We start from the raw sequence: 18,330 nt of genomic DNA on the forward strand, positions 1-18,330 counted from the left end.
GAAAAGGGGGAAGGATTAAATAAGCTCTGCTTCTCCCTACTCCTTTTCGAACATGTTGAGAAGAGAAACTGGAAATTGTGATGTATCATGTTGTATGCATGCATGTTCGAAATAAACTCAAACTCACGTACGAGGTGGCTATTGGGAACACACCCATAAAAACATCCAAGCAGTGGCGGGACGTGCGTTTGCCATCTAGGCCTTCAGTGACGTCTTACTTGTGAATGTAATGACTTTTGAAAAAATAAGATTTATAAACTCTACAAATATGAATAAATGGGAACTAACCTGGAAACCTTTACTGACATATATTGAATCATAACTTATAGACATAAAAAAAAACCTGCCATATCTTTTTTGTAGTTATATTCCTTTTTTATTATTATTATTTTTTGTATTGATCCCACACTACTATTGCTTTTTTTGTGTCACTTTTGATATGGTTTTGTCACGGTTTACTTGCTTTCTTTTGTTGTTGTGACTTTTTATTTTGTGTTGTTTTGCATCTGATCAAGCCCTGTGACTTTCTTCTTCTTTTTTTTAAGTGTGAACGGTGGGCAGGTCCTCGGGATGTGATCTTGTGATCACTTCCTGAGGATCCTTGATGCCGAGGAATATTCATCCATCTTGCTATGGTCTGGATAGCCTGCTGATCCTGAGCCAGAGCGGGATGGATGGATATATATATGCAATATCTGGGTATTTTTTCTAATAATGTCTATACTGTAAACCTTGAGTTGTTAAAGTTCAAGTGCACCTCTCCCCTCAAGTGTGTATGAGTGCCTGTATGAAGGGTTTGCGTGAGCAAAGTATGACTGTCAAATGTGATTTTAACTGTAAAATTCAATAAAATATATTTGCTAAAAAAAAAAAAAAAAAAAACAACAACATTATGTCACCACATGACCATTGCTGGAGAAATACTATACAGAAACACATTTACGCCCTACTGTGCATTGAATCACATCAACAGTGTACAAAACGGGTTATTTTCTGGCGCATTTAAAAATCAATAAACCCGCATCAGCAATTAAAACTAGGGATGTCCAATAATATCGGACTGCCGATATTATCCGCCGATAAATGCTTTAAAATGTAATATCGGAAATTATCGGTATCTAAAAGTAAAATGTATGACTTTTTAAAACGCTGCTGTACGGAGTGGTACACGGACGTAGGGAGAAGTACAGAGCGCCAATAAACCTTATAACCGGCCCAATCACATAACATCAAAATATGTCAACATTACATGTTATTATGAATGTTACTACCTTACATTTATACTTCCAGCATGTATATAAAATGATGATGGAGGTTTCTGGATGTTTTTAGAATGCTTATAGGCAAAATGGATTGACTGTCATTGTCTCCATTGTTAGCTGACTCTTGCTAGCATTTATTTACGAGTTGGAATGCATATAAAAAGAAAAACGTGTGTTCTTAAAAAATAAATAAAAAATGCAGTTCTCCTTTAAAGGAGAAGTCTATGATGTACTAACCATATTCCTGGTTGAGCCCCCAGAGTTTGATCTTGTTGGCCTCGTGCTGCGCCTTCTTCTTCAGCCGACAGGCCCTGCAAATGAGCGAGAGAGAGAGACAGAGAGAGAGAGAGAGAGAGAGAGAGAGAGAGAGAGAGAGAGAGAGAGAAATAGAGTAAAATGGTAAATGGGTTAAACTTGTATAGCCCTTTTCTACCTTCACACACACATGATGGAAGCTGCCATGCAAGGCCCTAACCACCACCCATCAGGAGCAAGGGTGAAGTGTCTTGCTCAAGGACACAACGGACGTGATTAAGTTGGTAGAAGGTGGGGATCGAACCAGGAACCCTCAGGTTGCTGGCACGGCCACTCTCCCAACTGTGCCACGCCGTCCCCCGAGTGAGAACGAGAGAGAGAAAGAGAGAGAAAAAGAAAGAGGGAGATAGAGATAAAGACAGATAAAGAGAAAGAGGGAGATAAGGAGAAAGAGAAAGAAAGAGATAACGAGAGAGAAAAGAAGAAAAAGAAAGACAGAGAAATAAAGACAGAGAAAATGAAAGAGTAAGATTTAAAGAGACAGAGAAAGAGAGAGAAAGAGAGAGATAAGGAGAACGAGTAAGAAAAAGAGAAAATGAAAGAGAAAGATTTAAAGAGAGTAAGAGAGAGAAAGAGAGAGTGATAAATAAAGAGACAGAGAAAGAGACAAATAGAGAGAGAGACAGAGAGAAATAGAGAGAGAGAGAGAGAAATAGTGAGAGAGAGAGAGAGAGAGAGAAATAGAGAGAGAGAAACAGAGAGAGAGAAAGAGAGCTAGAGAGAAATAGAGAGAGAGAGACAGAGAGAAATAGAGAGGGACAGAGAGAGGGAGAGGGAGACAGAGAGAAATAGAGAGAGAGAAATAGAGAGAGAGAGAGACAGAGAGAAATAGAGAGAGAGAGAGACAGAGAGAGAGAGAGAGAGAGAGAGAGAGATAGAGAGAGCGGGAGCGAGAAAGAGCGAAAGAGAGAGAGAAAGTGAAAGAGAGAGAGAGAGAAAGCAAAAGAGAAAGAGAGAGAGAGAAATAGAGAGAGAGAGAGAAATAGAGAGAGAGACAGCGAGAAATAGAGAGAGAGAGACAGAGAGAAATAGAGAGAGAGACAGAGAAAATAGAGAGAGAGAGAGAGAGAGATGGAGAGAAATAGAGAGAGAGAGAGAGAGAGAGAGAAATAGAGAGAGAGACAGCGAGAAATAGAGAGAGAGAGAGAGACAGAGAGAGAGAGAGAGAGAGAGAGAGAGAGAGAGAGAGAGAGAGAGAGAGAGAGAGAGAGAGAGAGCGGGAGCGAGTAGGAGAGAGAAAGCGAAAGAGAGAGAGAAAGAGAAAGAGACAGAGAGAAATAAAAAGAGAGAGCAGACAGACAGAGAGAAAGAGAAAGACAGAGAGAAAGAGAAAGAGAGAGAGCAAGAGAGAGAAAGACAAGGAGAGAAATAAAAAGGGAGAGCAGACAGACAGAGAGAAAGAGAAAGACAAAGAAAAAGAAAAATAGAGAGAGAGAGACAGAGAAAGAGAGAGAGAGAGCGAGAGAGCGAGAGAGAGAGAGAGAGAGAGAGAGAGAGAGAGAGAGAGAGAGAGAGAGAGAGAGAGAGAGAGAGAGAGAGAGAGAGAGAGAACAGAATGTTCTGTGAAGGGATGGTCAATCAGGGAAGTGACACACAGAATCTTTGCTGAGCACAAAGTGTGACTCGGGAAAAGATACAATTTGTAAATATTCAAAAGTCTCCAGGGGATCTTTTTAAGGGGGGAGGATAGTTTCAAAGGTGGATGTCATTCCCCACAAAGACCTTCAACATATTAGTGGAAAAACACAAACAAATTCCCCACGTCACACTCCAATGTCAACAAGTGTCCAGTCAACTCCACATGACCTCCCCCTTCCTGCCCTGCTTTCCTTACACACCACTGACCACGCGCTTGAAACACCTTCTCCCATCAATAACATCTTATGTGACCTTTCAACCCGTGACACAGTCCGCTCGGCCCTACGTGGCTTCCACAATTCATGGAATGGAAGGACAACAAGCGGCCTTGGCTTGTGCAAATGTGTAGCTTGACACGTAGATGCAGATAGAATTGTTGCAGTGGGACCGTCTCACGTTACTTTACTAGTGGAGCATTGAGTAGTGTCTGATAGCGATAGTGGCTTGTAGTGTGGAATGTTAGGAAAGGTTTGATGGAGTGACAGCGACGGTAGCTATGAAAAACAACAACCTATTAATTTTGAACCACCTGGAATAAACTCATGCTGTCTTTAAGCTGAAGTGGAGTGGTAATTTTGTTTTTTTGTGCCGACATCTAGTGGCCACAATAATTCTTGACGTTGAGCTCAAGACGCAGTAAGGTGAATGATGCGGACACGTTTGTTACTGGATACTTTCTAATATGCCTTGGGGGCTTTGTATGAGTAAGTGATGTACAACTATAATTAATACTTGTTTATTTTGACACTGCAATATTGTTGAATTAATTATTACCTATACGTCTAGCTCACAGGTGTCAAACTCAAGGCCCGGGGGCCAGATGTGGCCCGCCACTTCATTTTATTTGGCCCTGGAAAGCCTGGAAATAATATGTATCCATAAAGTACTGTAACTTTTCTTGCTAAATGTATTCTTTCTTTCAATTTTGGGGAGGAAAAAAAAAAAAAGTACTCCATGTAATTGCAAATTATGTTTACTTAAATATTGTCTAATTATGCAAAAATATATTATTAAACATTAATAGAAATTAGGGCTGCAACTAACGATTAATTTCATAATCGATTAATCTGTCGATTATTACTTCGATTAATCGATTAATAATCGGATAAAAGAGACAAACTACATTTCTATCCTATCCAGTATTTTATTGAAAAAAAAACAGCATACTGGCACCATACTTATTTTGATTATTGTTTCTCAGCTGTTTGTAAAGGTTGCAGTTTATAAATAAAGGTTTAGTAAAAAAAAAAAAAACTCTGCGCATGCGCATAGCATAGATCCAACGAATCGATGACTAAATTAATCGGCAACTATTTTAATAATCGATTTTAATCGATTGGTTGTTGCAGCCCTAATAGAAATAAATAATAATAATTATTATTTCAAAGCAAGTTATCCATCAAATTGTGCAATGTAAAAGTAGCAATCGATTTCATGGTAAAATTGTCAAATTTACTGTGTTTTTACAGCATTTTTCTCTAAATGAAAAAAATAAAATAAAAATAAATAAATAAAAAGTACTTTTTTTACTGTAATAAACTCTGGTGCCGTTTTGGCATTTACAGTAATACACAGAACAATCTACAGTTGTTGATTTGCGGCAAAAAACAAAACAAAAAAAAAACTGGCAGCTCAGGTGCCAAAATGTTACTGTAAAATTGCAGTTTTTTTTAAATTTACAGTAAGAAAAAAAAAAAAAGGACAACTCTGGCAACTGAGCTGCCTTTATTTACTATAAAAACAGCAGTACTGTTTTTCCATTTACAGTAATATACACTAAATTTTGAGGTGAAATTATTGCAACTTACCATATTTTTTTACATGCCATAAAATGCATTAAAAAATGGTGTAATAATAGTATTCACTGTTAGAAACGGCCCTCTGGGGCCAAACATAACTCCGATGGGGCCCTCAGTTAAAACGACTTCGACACCTCTGGTCTAGCTTGTGTGCTATTGTCTGCTCAGTTGTTACATAGCAGCTTGCTCCTAGTTGCCCATGGCCCAGCATGTCTGTTTACGTTTTGTAGATAACTGGACTAAAATAGAAGAAATGGCTGCAGGACGGCTTGTATCGCACATGATATCACACAATTTACATCCAAGCAGATGTCATCCGATACTCAGAATAGGGTCGTACTGTATACCGGTCCTAATAAAGTACCACGGTACTTATGAATTAAAAGGACCTACTCAGTGGCATAGTGGTTAGAGTGTCCGCCCTGAGATCGGTAGGTTGTGAGTTCAAACCCCGGCCGAGTCATACCAAAGACTATAAAAATGGGATGCATTACCTCCCTGCATCAGCATCAAGGGTTGGAATTGGGGGTTAAATCACCAAAAATGATTCCCGGGCGCGGCACCGCTGCTGCCCACTGCTCCCCTCCCCTCCCAGGGGGTGAACAAGGGGATGGGTCAAATGCAGAGGACACATTTCACCACACCTAGTGTGTGTTACAATCGTTGGTACTTTAAAAAAGGTACTATACTGCCTTTGAAAAATACCTGTACTTTCCCCCCCATAGACATGAGGGCGCGTCGTGGTGACATTGCTGTTAAATCACCAAAAATGATATCGGGTGCGGCCACCGCTGCTGCTGCTCACTGCTCCCCTCACCTACCATCAAGGGTGATGGGTCAAATGCAGAGAATAATTTTGCCACACCGGTTGTGTGTGTGACAATCATTGGTACTTAACATGAGCTGAGGGGCATGTGAGTCAACACACACACCCACCCAAAAAAAAAAAAAGGCAAACAGGTACTTTTCAAACAGAGTACAGTACTGTTTTTGGTTCATTAGTACCGCGATACTATACTGGTACCGGTATACCGTACAAACCTACTGCAAGGATGTTTTATTATAATATCCACAAATTGTGTCATATTGTGTTATGTGTGACTATGTCTGTTGGCATTTTGTGTTTTTGTCACCATGACTAGGGAAGGTTGTTTGCATTGGGTCATATACACTACCGTTCAAAAGTTTGGGGTCACATTGAAATGTCCCTATTTTTGAAGGAAAAGCACTGTACTTTTCAATGAAGATAACTTTAAACTAGTCTTAACTTTAAAGAAATACACTCTATACATTGCTAATGTGGTAAATGACTATTCTAGCTGCAAATGTCTGGTTTTTGGTGCAATATCTACATAGGTGTATAGAGGCCCATTTCCAGCAACTATCACTCCAGTGTTCTAATGGTACAATGTGTTTGCTCATTGGCTCAGAAGGCTAATTGATGATTAGAAAACCCTTGTGCAATCATGTTCACACATCTGAAAACAGTTTAGCTCGTTACAGAAGCTACAAAACTGACCTTCCTTTGAGCAGATTGAGTTTCTGGAGCATCACATTTGTGGGGTCAATTAAACGCTCAAAATGTCCAGAAAAAGAGAACTTTCATCTGAAACTCGACAGTCTATTCTTGTTCTTAGAAATGAAGTCTATTCTACAAAATTGTTTGGGTGACCCCAAACTTTTGAACGGTAGTGTAAGTGAATGCTGCGCACAGGTCCATTCAGAGCATCAATTAAAGGCCTGAATTATCCGCATTTTGCACTTGATGGCGACAAAATGAATGCAATCTCCCTGCGAGCAAGATTACTTGTTTACCTCCTGACGTTTCGCGGGACACCCCTGATCTAAACCCCTCACGTACTCCCCATAGTTTGATAATGACATCCTGATGAAAAAAGAAGAACCCACGTTTACCTGGACGCCAGTTTGTTCTTCTCCTTGCGGGAACGCGCCCGGGCCACGGCGGGCAGGTCATTGACGGGGCCCATGCGGTCGATGGCGGCGTTCAGCTTCTGCAGCTGCTCCCCAATGTTGTGGAGCTTCTGCGGGTTCGGCGTCAGGTCGCTGGCGTCCGTCTTGCGGGCTTTGCGGCGGCCTTTCTTGCCTGGACGCAGCAAGAGAAGCGGGAAAGAGGCGCTTACAACAGGTTCCTTGAGAGAAAACGTGGCATTGTTGAGCAAATGTAAAGACTGCGGTTGACGTTGCACTTATAAAACACAGGAGAAGGAGAGCAGACACACACAAATCAGGGGGAAAAGAGAGCGAGCTCACCTTCTCGGCGGTAGAGCGTGCTGGGCAGCGTGCTGGAGCTCCACGACAACGACCAGTGCACGTCGCCGCACAGCTTCTTCTTGGCCGCCGACTCCCGGGAACATCGGTACTCCCAGAAGCAGCGGCGTTTCGACGGACGCTCCCCGGACTGCTCCACAGGCTCCGCCTCCACCTCTGGATGAACATAAAAACAGAGGTGTCAAAGTCGTTTTCGCTGAGGGCCACATCGCAGTTATGTTTGGCCTCCGAGGGCCGCTTCTAACAGTGAATACTATTATCACACCATTTTTTTAAAACTAAAATGTAAAAAAATATGGTAAGTTGCAATAATTTAACCTCAAAATGTAGTGTATATTACTGTAAATGGAAAAACAGTACTGCTGTTTTTATGCTAAAAAAAGGCAGCTCAATTGCCAGAATTTTACTGTAAAATTTACTCTTTTTTTTTTATACTGTAAATAAAAAAAACTGCAATTTTAAAGTAACATTTTGGCACCTGAGCTGCCAATTTGTTTCTTGTTTTTACCGTAAATCAACAACTGTAGATTTTTCGGTGTATTACTGTAAATAAAACGACACCACAGTTTATTACAGTAAAAAAAGTAGTTTTTTTCATTTAGACAAAAATGCTGTAAAATCTACAGTAAATTTGACAATTTTACCATGAAATCTATTGCTACTTTTAAATCGCACAATTTGATGGATAACTCGCTTTGAAATCATTATTATTAGTATTTATTTCTATTAAAAAAATGGTTTGAATTAGGGATGTCCGATAATGGCTTTTTGCAGATATCCGATATTCCGATATTGTCCAACTCTTTAATTACCGATACCGATATCAACCGATACCGATATCAACCGATATATGCAGTCGTGGAATTAACACATTATTATGCCTAATTTGGACAACCATGTATGGTGAAGATAAGGTACTTTTAAAAAATAAAATAAAATAAGATAACTAAATTAAAAACATTTTCTTAAATAAAAAAGAAAGTAAAACAATATAAAAACAGTTACATAGAAACTAGTAATTAATGAAAATGAGTAAAATTAACTGTTAAAGGTTAGTACTATTAGTGGACCAGCAGCACGCACAATCATGTGTGCTTACAGACTGTATCCCTTGCAGACTGTATTGATATATATTGATATATAATGTAGGAACCAGAATATTGATAACAGAAAGAAACGGGAGGAGGGAGGTTTTTTGGGTTGGTGCACAAATTGTAAGTGTATCTTGTGTTTTTTATGTTGATTTAATAAATAAAAAAAACAAACAAAAAAAACCCGATACAGATAATAAAAAAAACGATATCGATAATTTCCGATATTACATTTTAACGCATTTATCGGCCGATAATATCGGCAGGTCGATATTATCGGACATCCCTAGTTTGAATGTTTGATATTATATTTTTGCAAAATTAGACAATATTTAAGTTAACATAATTTGCTATTACATGGAGTAGATATATTGTTTTTCTCCCAAAATAGAAATAAATAATACAAATAGTAAGAAAAGTTACAGTACTTTATTGATACATATTTCCAGGTTTTCGAGGGCCAAATAAAATGAAGTAGCGTGCCACATCTGGCCCCAGGGCCTTTAGTTTGACACCTGTGGTATAGAAGGACCACAGCTTGCAGGTTCAACGTACACAATTAAATATCTTAAGTTAGTCAGACAGTAATGTGTTTATAGAAGTTTAGACCGTGGTGTGACGTCAATGTCTCTTGTTTTCACGTTAGCATTTGAGCTGGCTCCAGTCAGTTTGTGATAGGGGTGTAACGGTACGTGTATTTGTATTGAACCGTTTCGGTACGGGGGTTATGGTTCGGTTGGGAGGTGTACCGAATGAGTTTCTACACGGACATATTAAAAAGCGTAACGCACGTTGTGTAAACAATGCACACCGAGGCACAACACACTGCATGCTAGCAGCTAACGGGCTAGGATAGACTGACCATACGTCCTCTTTTCACCGGACATGTCCTCTTTTTCGGGGCTGTCAGGGCGGAGTTTCTTAAATGCCTCAAATGTCCGGCATTAGTTTAGGGTTGGTAGGTAGAGTTAGGGTTGCGTGTATTTTCAATGTACGTTCAGGGTTAAGAAGGGGTTAAAAACAAAACAAATTGTGCGCACAGCAACATTGGTGAGGGAGGGGCAGAGACAGAGAGAGTTATGATAAACGCGCATGCGTCGCCAGGCTCTGCTTTTTATCCATAGATTTATCACATTTCATTTTTTATTATCCATAGCAGGGGTGTCAAAAGTGTGCCCCGGAGGCCATTTGCGGCCCACAGCTAATGTTTTAAAGGCCCACGGCACATTCTAAAAATACTATTAAAATAAACAAAAAGGTTACCGTATTTTCCGCACCATAAGCCGCACCTAAAAAACACAATTTTTCTCAAAAGCTGACAGTGCGGCTAATAACCCGGTGCGCCTTATATATGGATTAATATTAATATTTATTTTCATAAAGTTTAGGTCTCGCAACTACGGTAAACAGCCGCCATCTTTTTTCCCCGTAGAAGAGAAAGCACTTCTTCTTCTACGGTAAGCAACCGCCCCCATAGAAGAGGAAGCGCTTCTTCTTCTACTGTAAGCAACCGCTAAGGTGAGCACCCGCCCCCGTAGAAGAAGCGCACGGATATTACGTTTCATTTCATTTGTGTGTTTCTGTAAAGACCACAAAATGTCTCCTACTAAGAGACACGCGTACAAGGTTCCACTGACTTTTGATATTCCTGTGAACCGCACTGTGGATACAACGGGAGCACGTACGGTGAATATTCGCACCACAGGGAATGAGAAGTCGTCCTACTGTGGTTCTAGCTTGCCATGCTAACGGCCAGAAACTTCCACCCACGGTGATATTCAAAAGGAAGACCTTGCCAAAAGAGAACTTTCCAGCCGGCGTCATCATAAAAGCTAACTCGAAGGGATGGATGGATGAAGAAAAAATGAGCGAAGAGACCGGGTGACTTTTTTCACGCAGCTCCGTCCCTGTTGATCTATGACTGCATGCACGTCCACATCACAGATGGTGTCAAAAACAAGTGAAGCACACCGAAGAAGAAGAATTCGAGGGATTTGTGGATGAGTAATAACTTCAGAAAGTGAGCTTTAAATGTTTATTTTGTGTGTTGTGTGACACTAACGTATGAGCAACGTTGAGTTATTGATGTTGCTATTGCTCTGCACTATTTTGAGTGTTACTATTTTTGTGATTGCACATTTGCACATTACATTTTGGGAGTGAACAGAGTTGTTAGAACGCTGGTTTGTGATATATTATTAAAGTTTGACTGACCTATCTGACTGTTTTTTTGACATTCCCTTTAGCGTAGCGTAGGTGCGGCTAATAACACGGGGCGGCTAATAGGTAAACAAAGTTTTGAAATATGCCATTCATTGAAGGTGCGGCTTACAACACGGGGCGGCTTATGGTGCGGAAAATACGGTAAATGTAATTTAGAAAAAGTTGCAATGTTGATTAATAAAACAAAGCTGTTTTTTTTTCTTTCAAACTGTCATTGCTCAAAACATAATATTGAATCAAAACCAATGTTATTAAGAATTATTGACCTATCCAAGGTTCCGATTACTTCACATCAAATATTCCACTAAGAAAAATATTTTTGGTGGAAGATTTTGCAAATTTGGTAAATACATAACCCCAAAATGAATAATTTGTTGTTTTCTAACTGCACCGAAAATGAACCGAACCGTGACCTCTAAACCGAGGTACGTACCGAACCGAAATTTTTGTGTACCGTTACACCCCTAGTTTGTGAGTTTATCAATCACGGTTTTTCCATCATTTTAAGTCAGGGGTGCTCATTACGTCGATCGCGATCTACCGGTCGATCGCGGAGGGTGTGTCAGTCGTTCGCCAGCCAGGCATTAAAAAAATAGTCCTAAAAATGAGTGATCATAAATCTTCACTATGACGTCACTTTCGTCACTTGATTGACATTCACGGCACCCGTAGGTCTTCTGAGAGGACGCTGGCTGCTGCCAGCTCATTATTAAGAAAAAATTACCGACAGGAAGGCGAGAAACACTTTTTATTTCAACAGACTCTGGCGCCGTACCTGTCGTCAAAACTCCAAAGACCGACTGCACAGTTCCTGCCTTCACAATAAAAGCTCTGCTTCATCCTGCCTGCGCTAAGAGTCTCAGAAAGCTGACGTGCACAAGCTAGCAAGCTATGGAGTTTGCCGCCAATGTATTTCTTGTAAAGTGTATACAAAGGAGTATGGAAGCTGGACAAATAAGATGCCAAAAACCAACCACTTTCATGTGGTATAGGACAGAAAGGAAGACTTTTTTTCTCCTCCATTTGAAAATGCGGACGTTATCAGCACTTCTGTCTGATTCTAATCAATGCAAGTCATCAGAATCAGGTAATACACCAACTTATATTCTTGTCTTTATGAAAGAAAGGAATCTATATGTGTTAAACATGCATGTATTATCATTAAACACCTTTAAGTTGTTAACAATATTAACTATATGTGTTAAACATGCTTGCATTATCTTTAAACACCTTTAACATGTTAACAATATTAACTATATGTATTAAACATTCTTGTATTATCATTTAACACCTATAATTTCTTAACAATATTAATTATATGTGTTAAACATGCATGTATTATCATTAAACACCTTTAACTTGTTAACAATATTAACTATATGTGTTAAACATGCTTGCATTATCTTTAAACACCTTTAACTTGTTAACAATATTAACTATATGTATTAAACATTCTTGTATTATCATTAAACACCTATAATTTATTAACAATATTAATTATATGTGTTAAACATGCTTGCATTATCATTAAACACCTTTAACTTGTTAACAAAAACATATATTTCATAAATAAGTAAATATAAATTTTATATATGAATGAGGTAGATCCCCACGACTTGATCAATTGAAAAGTAGCTCGCCTGCAGAAAAAGTGTGAGCACCCCTGTTTTAAGTCATAACGGGAGTTTTACCGCGGTTGTCATTTTTACCGTTGACATTGCATGCGTAGAAATTACATGAAACGTCCAGTAGAGATGGCGTTTAGCATTCTTGCTAGCATGTTCCGCTCCAAGTCTTTCTGGGCAAACAAGCAACAAATACTGCGGGGATAGTGGGATGACGTTTTCCGGGAGTCACACCCACAGCTTTGCTTTTCAGCGTTCTTCTAAGAACGCTGGATGTGGTCTGAGGTCTGGTCTGGAGCGGGACCACCATGGGACGCTTGGCATGTGGGCAGCGAGAGGATTGGGAGAAAAATGGAGAGATCAACTCACCGCACTCTGTTTCCGAGGAGCTGGAGAGGTCGGCCGTCGTCTCTTCCGCTCCGTCCTCTCTGTCCTCCTCTTCCTCATCCTCTTCCTCCGGGTCCTCGTTGTCCAAGTCCAGCTGGGCGTTCTCCTCGTCGTCCACCTCCTGCTGAACCTCCTCCGTTTGAACCCCTTGGCTGAGTGAGTAGTTGTGCTCCTCGCTGCAGTGTTCTATTACCGGGCCTGAGGCCGGCGCCTCCTCCTGGGTCACCTGATACACCTCCACTGTGGCGGCGCCTTCTTGGCCTCCCCCTGACGCTTGTCCCGCGACTGACGCCTCCCTCTTTGTTACCGTGGCAACACAGCGGGGCCCTTCCGCGCTCGCCGCTCCGGTGGCCTGTGCTTCCTGCGCGGCGGCGGGTGGCGTCGCACGTGCGGTCGGCGCGTGCTTCTCCTCCTCGCGGCTCCTCCCCCAGCGGCCCATCAGGACGGCCTCCTCCGAGGTGGCCAGTAGCTCCCCGCCGACTCCGAGGCCCAGCTTGGTGTAGCGCGCCATCTCGTCCAGCGCCGACACGTCCCAGCGCTCCGGGTGCAGGTCCTCGCCCAGGCCGCCGTCGTCCACCAGATCGCTGAGCAACTCAAAGGGCCGTTTCCGTGGCGACGCCGGGGAGCCCAGCATGAGCAGCACACTCTGGGAAAGTTGGATTCGAGTTAAGAGTGAAAATCAGCTCAATAAAATGTGAGGTTAAAAAAAGGTTTGAAAATGATCAAAGTTCATTTGTGTCTTTACTTTTAAAAGAAATCATTTGTGTCTTTATTACAAACAGCTTTTTTTTTTACACTGAATTTTTATATACTGCTTATTTTTTCGAGTTAAAAGGGTGAAAATCGACAAGTCAAAAAAATGTAAGGTTAAAAAAGGTTTGAAAATTATGAAGGTTAATTTCTGTCTATTTTTAAAATAAATTATTTGTGTCATTATTTTTTAAAATAAATTATTTGTGTTACATACAATTATGCTTTAATTTGTTTATTAAAGTGAATGAAAATGAGTGTGTTCAGTGCATAAAAATTTGGTGTAAAAAAAAAATTCACTGCAGAAAAATTCAGTGTAAAAAAAAAAAAATCACTACAGAAAAATTCAGTGCCAAAAAATGTGCAAAAAAGCTTAACCCTGTCTCAGATCCAGCCAAGAGGTTATTCATTTCTAACTTACCTGAAGTGAGTTTTGAAGCAACGAATATATCTGCACAGATTTTTTTTACACTGAATTCTTTTATACATATTTTTGCACTGAATTTTCATAAATGCTTTTTTTCAATTTAATAAAATGTGAGGTTACAAAAAGGTTTGAAAATGATGAAGGTTCATTTGTGTCTTTACTTTTAAAAGAAATAATTTGTGTCTTTATTACAAACAGCTTTTTTTTTACACTGAATTTTTATATACTGCTTATTTTTTCGAGTTAAAAGAGGGAAAATCAACAAGTCAATAAAATGCGAGGTTAAAAAAGGTTTGAAAATTATGAAGGTTATTTCTGTCTATTTCTAAAATAAATAATTTGTGTCTTTATTTTTTTGAATAAATTATTTGTGTCTTTCAATCAATCAATCAATGTTTATTTATATAGCCCTAAATCACAAGTGTCTCAAAGGGCTGTACAAGCCACAACGACATCCTTGGTACAGAGCCCACATACGGGCAAGGAAAACTCACCCCAGTGGGACGTCAATGTGAATGACTATGAGAAACCTTGGAGAGGACCGCATATGTGGGTAACCCCCTCCCCCCTCTTATTTTTTAAAATAAATTATTTGTGTCTTTATTTTTTTGAATAAATTATTTGTGTCTTTATTACAAAAGTTTTTTTTTTACAATTAATTTTGTTAACTGAATTTTTTGCTTTTGAATTATGCAGCACACGTTTTTACATCAAATTATGCTTTAATGTGTTTATTAAAGTGAATGAAAATGAGTGTGTTCAGTGTATAAAAATTTGGTGGAAAAAAAAAAAAATCACTGCAGAAAAATTCAGTGCCAAAAAAATGTGCAAAAAAGCTTAATCCTGTCTCAGATCCAGCCAAGAGGTTATTCAGTTTTAATTTACCTGGAGTGAGTCTTGACTTGACTGAATTTTTTTACACCGAATCTCTATACAATGTTTTTTTTCTCTCGAGTTAAAAGAGTGAAAATCCACAAGTCAATAAAATGTGAGGTTAAAAAAAGGTTAAAAAATTATGACGGTTCATTTGTGTCTTTATTTTTAAAAGAAAGAATGAGATTTTATTTCAAAAGGTTATTTTTTTTTTACACTGATTTTTTTTACACTGAATTTTTATACATAGATTTTTTACACTGAATTTTTATACATTGATTTTTGTACACAGACTTTTTATACATAGATTTTTTTCTACACTGAATTTTTATACATAGGTTTTTTTACACTGAATTTTATGCGTTGGATTTTCTTTATTTATTTTTTTTACATCAAATTATGTTTTTTTTTGTTTATTTAATTGAATGTACATTTGTGAGAAAAAGGTTGAGGTTTAAAAATTCAGTTTATCAAAATACATTATGTAAAAAAATCACTGTAGAAAAATTCAGTGCCAAAAAAAATTGCAAAAAAAGCTTCATCCTGTCTCAGAAACAGCCAATTAGGTTCTTCTGTCTTAATTTACCTGAAGTGAGTCTTGAGTTTTATTTTTGCACTGAATGTTTTTTACACTGAATTTTTATACATAGATTTTTTTACACTGAATTTTTATATATATATATTTTTTTACACTGAATTTTTATACATAGATTTTTTTTACACTGGAATTGTATGCACTGCTTTTTAAACAAACTGAATTTTAAACACAAATGTTGCTAAAAAAAATTGTATTCAATGAAATTGTTAGCATAATTTGATGTAAAAGGGACAAGCGGTAGAAAATGGATGGATAAAAAAAATAATCAGTTCACAAAATTCAGTGTCCAAAACAATCTTTCGTAGTAAAAACACAATTAAGTTCTATAAAAAAAAGTCAGTGAGGTGTGCAAAAACCTCACCTGGTCGTGCTCAGTCCTGCCCCCTTGTGGTGACATGGCCAGAGGGTAGGGGCTCAGCAGAGCCCGGTCGCCCCCGTAGGCCTCGCCAAAAGCAGGCTCCATCCCATTCATACCCGGCTGAGAGGGAGGACACAGTCAGGTGAGGAGGAACTCTCGCGGGACTAACCCGGTACACAAGTACCCCTACCTGAGGCATGCCCGAGGCCTGGAGGGGGGCGGTGCTCAGGTCGTGGTCACAAAGTCAGTTACGGTGCGTTTCACTGCAAAAACGTACAATGTGCACTTAGCATACAAACACATGTATCAAAACTTAAGCATTTGGCTGGACGATTGTGGCAAAATAATAATCCGGATTATTTTGATTAATATTAAAATCATGATTAATAACACGATTATTCATTAATTTGAAAACATGCAAATTCATTGTATCAGCAAAACTCAACTTTAAATATAATTTAAAAGAACAACTGGATTTAAATTAGTAACTAGAACCAAAAAGTAACAATACATTTAAATATGAAAAAATACACTTTAGATTTTCTGTTGTAATCTTTTTTTAAAAATTCCGTTTTTCCACCGTGCGTTTTGTGTCAAATCTAAAATTTAAAAGCGTTGTAATTAAATGAAAAAATACTCACATTAATTGGTGCAATACATCTTTGGACAATTGTGACCAGTATTTTAGGTCAAAGCATAATAATTATGTAAATACAGTACAGACCAAAAGACACAAAAACACACCTGCTCATTCAATGTGTTTTCCTTATTTTCACGACTATTGTAGATTGTCGCATCAAAACTATGAATGAACACATGTGGAGTTATGTATTTAACAAAAAAAAGGTGAAATAACTGAAAACTACGTTTTATATTCTAGTTTCCTCAAAATAGCCACCCTTTGCTATGATTACCGCTTTGCACACTCTGGGCATTCTCTCCATGAGCTTCAAGCACACCTGTGAAGTGAAAACCCATTTCAGGAAGCTCAATCTAAACTCAACACATTACTGTCTAAACAACTAAGATATTCAATTGTGTGCATTAAACTTACAAACTGTGTTCTCTTAGAGAGCGATACTCCAAGCAAGATGACAACAGGACGTGAATTTGCGTGACGTCGCACATTTTTGTTGTGTATTTTCATGTTGTTGTGTATTTTCAATCCTGTGAAATTTTATTGTGGATGTTAGATGCACACTAAAGGACTACGGATAGAAATTGGCATGGTGCTAAATCTGGTGCAGCCATCTTCTTGATGTAACTGCACATTGTCCTTCAAATAAACAAATACAAACAAACACAAACCAGGACGTGACACATCCAACACACGTTATTTTTTTTTCTCATTAAAAAACAAAACGAAAGATTTACAAGTTAAAATGGAAAAAAGATCAACAAATGTAAACACTGAAATACAATGGCTCTTAACTACCCAGAACAATATTGTCATATAACATACTTATTCTGCAAATAAAGTATATAGTGTGGCTATTAAGGGTGTAACGATACGTGTATTTGTATTGAACCGTTTCGGTTCGGTTCGGAGGTGTACCGAACGAGTTTCCACACAGACATATTAAGTAGCGTACCGCACGTTGTGTAAACAATGCACACCGAGGCACAACACACGGCATGCTAGCAGCGACCGGGCTACGACAACAAAGCGAAAGCGGTTTGCCGACATTGTTCAGCAGCACTAGGGTATGCTTCTGCCAACACTGTCAAACATGCTAACCCATTTGCAGCAGCACCACCCCCAAGTGAACATCGCTTCAACGAAGAGAAAGACGAGCGTCGTGCAAATACCGCATTCAAGCAGCCTCTCCTCGGCGAGTCAGGCAGGGCTAAAGCTATAACAAATGCCGTTGGTGTTTTTATAGCAGCAGATTTAAGACCATATTGCATTAAAAACTAGATTTTGACCCACTTCTATGGTGGAAGAACAATGAGCCCATACAGTATATCCTCTTACTGCCAAGTTAGCCAGGCACTACCTCGCCATACCTGCTAGCTCCCTGCCCAGTGAAAGGGTATTTTCCACAGCTGGAGACATTGTAACTGCAAGCAGGTCTGCTCTTTCTGCAGACAACGTGGATAAACTGATTTTTATGGCAAAAAAACATGAAGATTGAGTGAAAGTCACCAGGGTTAAAGGCTGGGGGGGGGGGGGGGGGGGGGGAATAAAAGTTAATCTGAGGCTGAGTTGATATGAAACTGTTTAATGTTGCACTTTTTTATGTAGAAGAAAAGTTTTGTCATTTTATTTAATCTGAGCAACCACTTGAGGCAGTTTAATGTTAATTAACGTGGGCCCCGACTTAAACAAGTTAAACAACTTATTGGGGTGTTACCATTTAGTGGTCAATTGTACGGAATATGTACTGAACTGTGCAATCTATTAATAAAAGTCTCAATCAATCAAAAAAGCACTTTATATGTAGAAAGGTTTTGTTAAGAAACCAATTCTGAGCCTTATCTTATTTAGTTTTTATTTGATATATGTTGACCACATGAACCCTGGCAATGGACCCTGTGTGTATATGTATGTTATTATTATCCTTAGCTTTCATGACTGCCTGCTGTTGCACTGGTCAGCCTAGTGGTGGCTCACGTCCATCACACACAGAGCTATTTTTATTTTTGGGCAGAATTATTATAGTGTTCCCAATGTTAAAAGGATAAAGCCATTGTT

The 18,330-nt window shown here is 39.0% G+C and overlaps 1 protein-coding gene across 2 annotated transcripts in view; it reads right to left on the reverse strand.

Annotated features, from left to right (window-relative positions):
- The window catches only part of LOC133633756 (CREB3 regulatory factor-like), a 53,055-nt gene that overhangs the window by 15,226 nt on the left and 19,499 nt on the right, over positions 1-18,330 (reverse strand). For both annotated transcript variants that reach the window (XM_062026415.1, XM_062026416.1), the window contains exons 2-7: positions 15,826-15,898; positions 15,639-15,755; positions 12,612-13,275; positions 7,286-7,459; positions 6,929-7,118; positions 1,500-1,573 (exon numbers count right to left, since the gene is read on the reverse strand). In XM_062026415.1, the coding sequence (XP_061882399.1) occupies positions 1,500-1,573; positions 6,929-7,118; positions 7,286-7,459; positions 12,612-13,275; positions 15,639-15,755; positions 15,826-15,834 (1,228 nt within the window). In that variant the 5' untranslated portion in view covers positions 15,835-15,898. The remainder of the gene's footprint in view (positions 1-1,499; positions 1,574-6,928; positions 7,119-7,285; positions 7,460-12,611; positions 13,276-15,638; positions 15,756-15,825; positions 15,899-18,330) is intronic.

Source organism: Entelurus aequoreus, linkage group LG18 (assembly GCF_033978785.1).
Source record: "Entelurus aequoreus isolate RoL-2023_Sb linkage group LG18, RoL_Eaeq_v1.1, whole genome shotgun sequence".
Taxonomy (NCBI): domain Eukaryota; kingdom Metazoa; phylum Chordata; class Actinopteri; order Syngnathiformes; family Syngnathidae; genus Entelurus; species Entelurus aequoreus.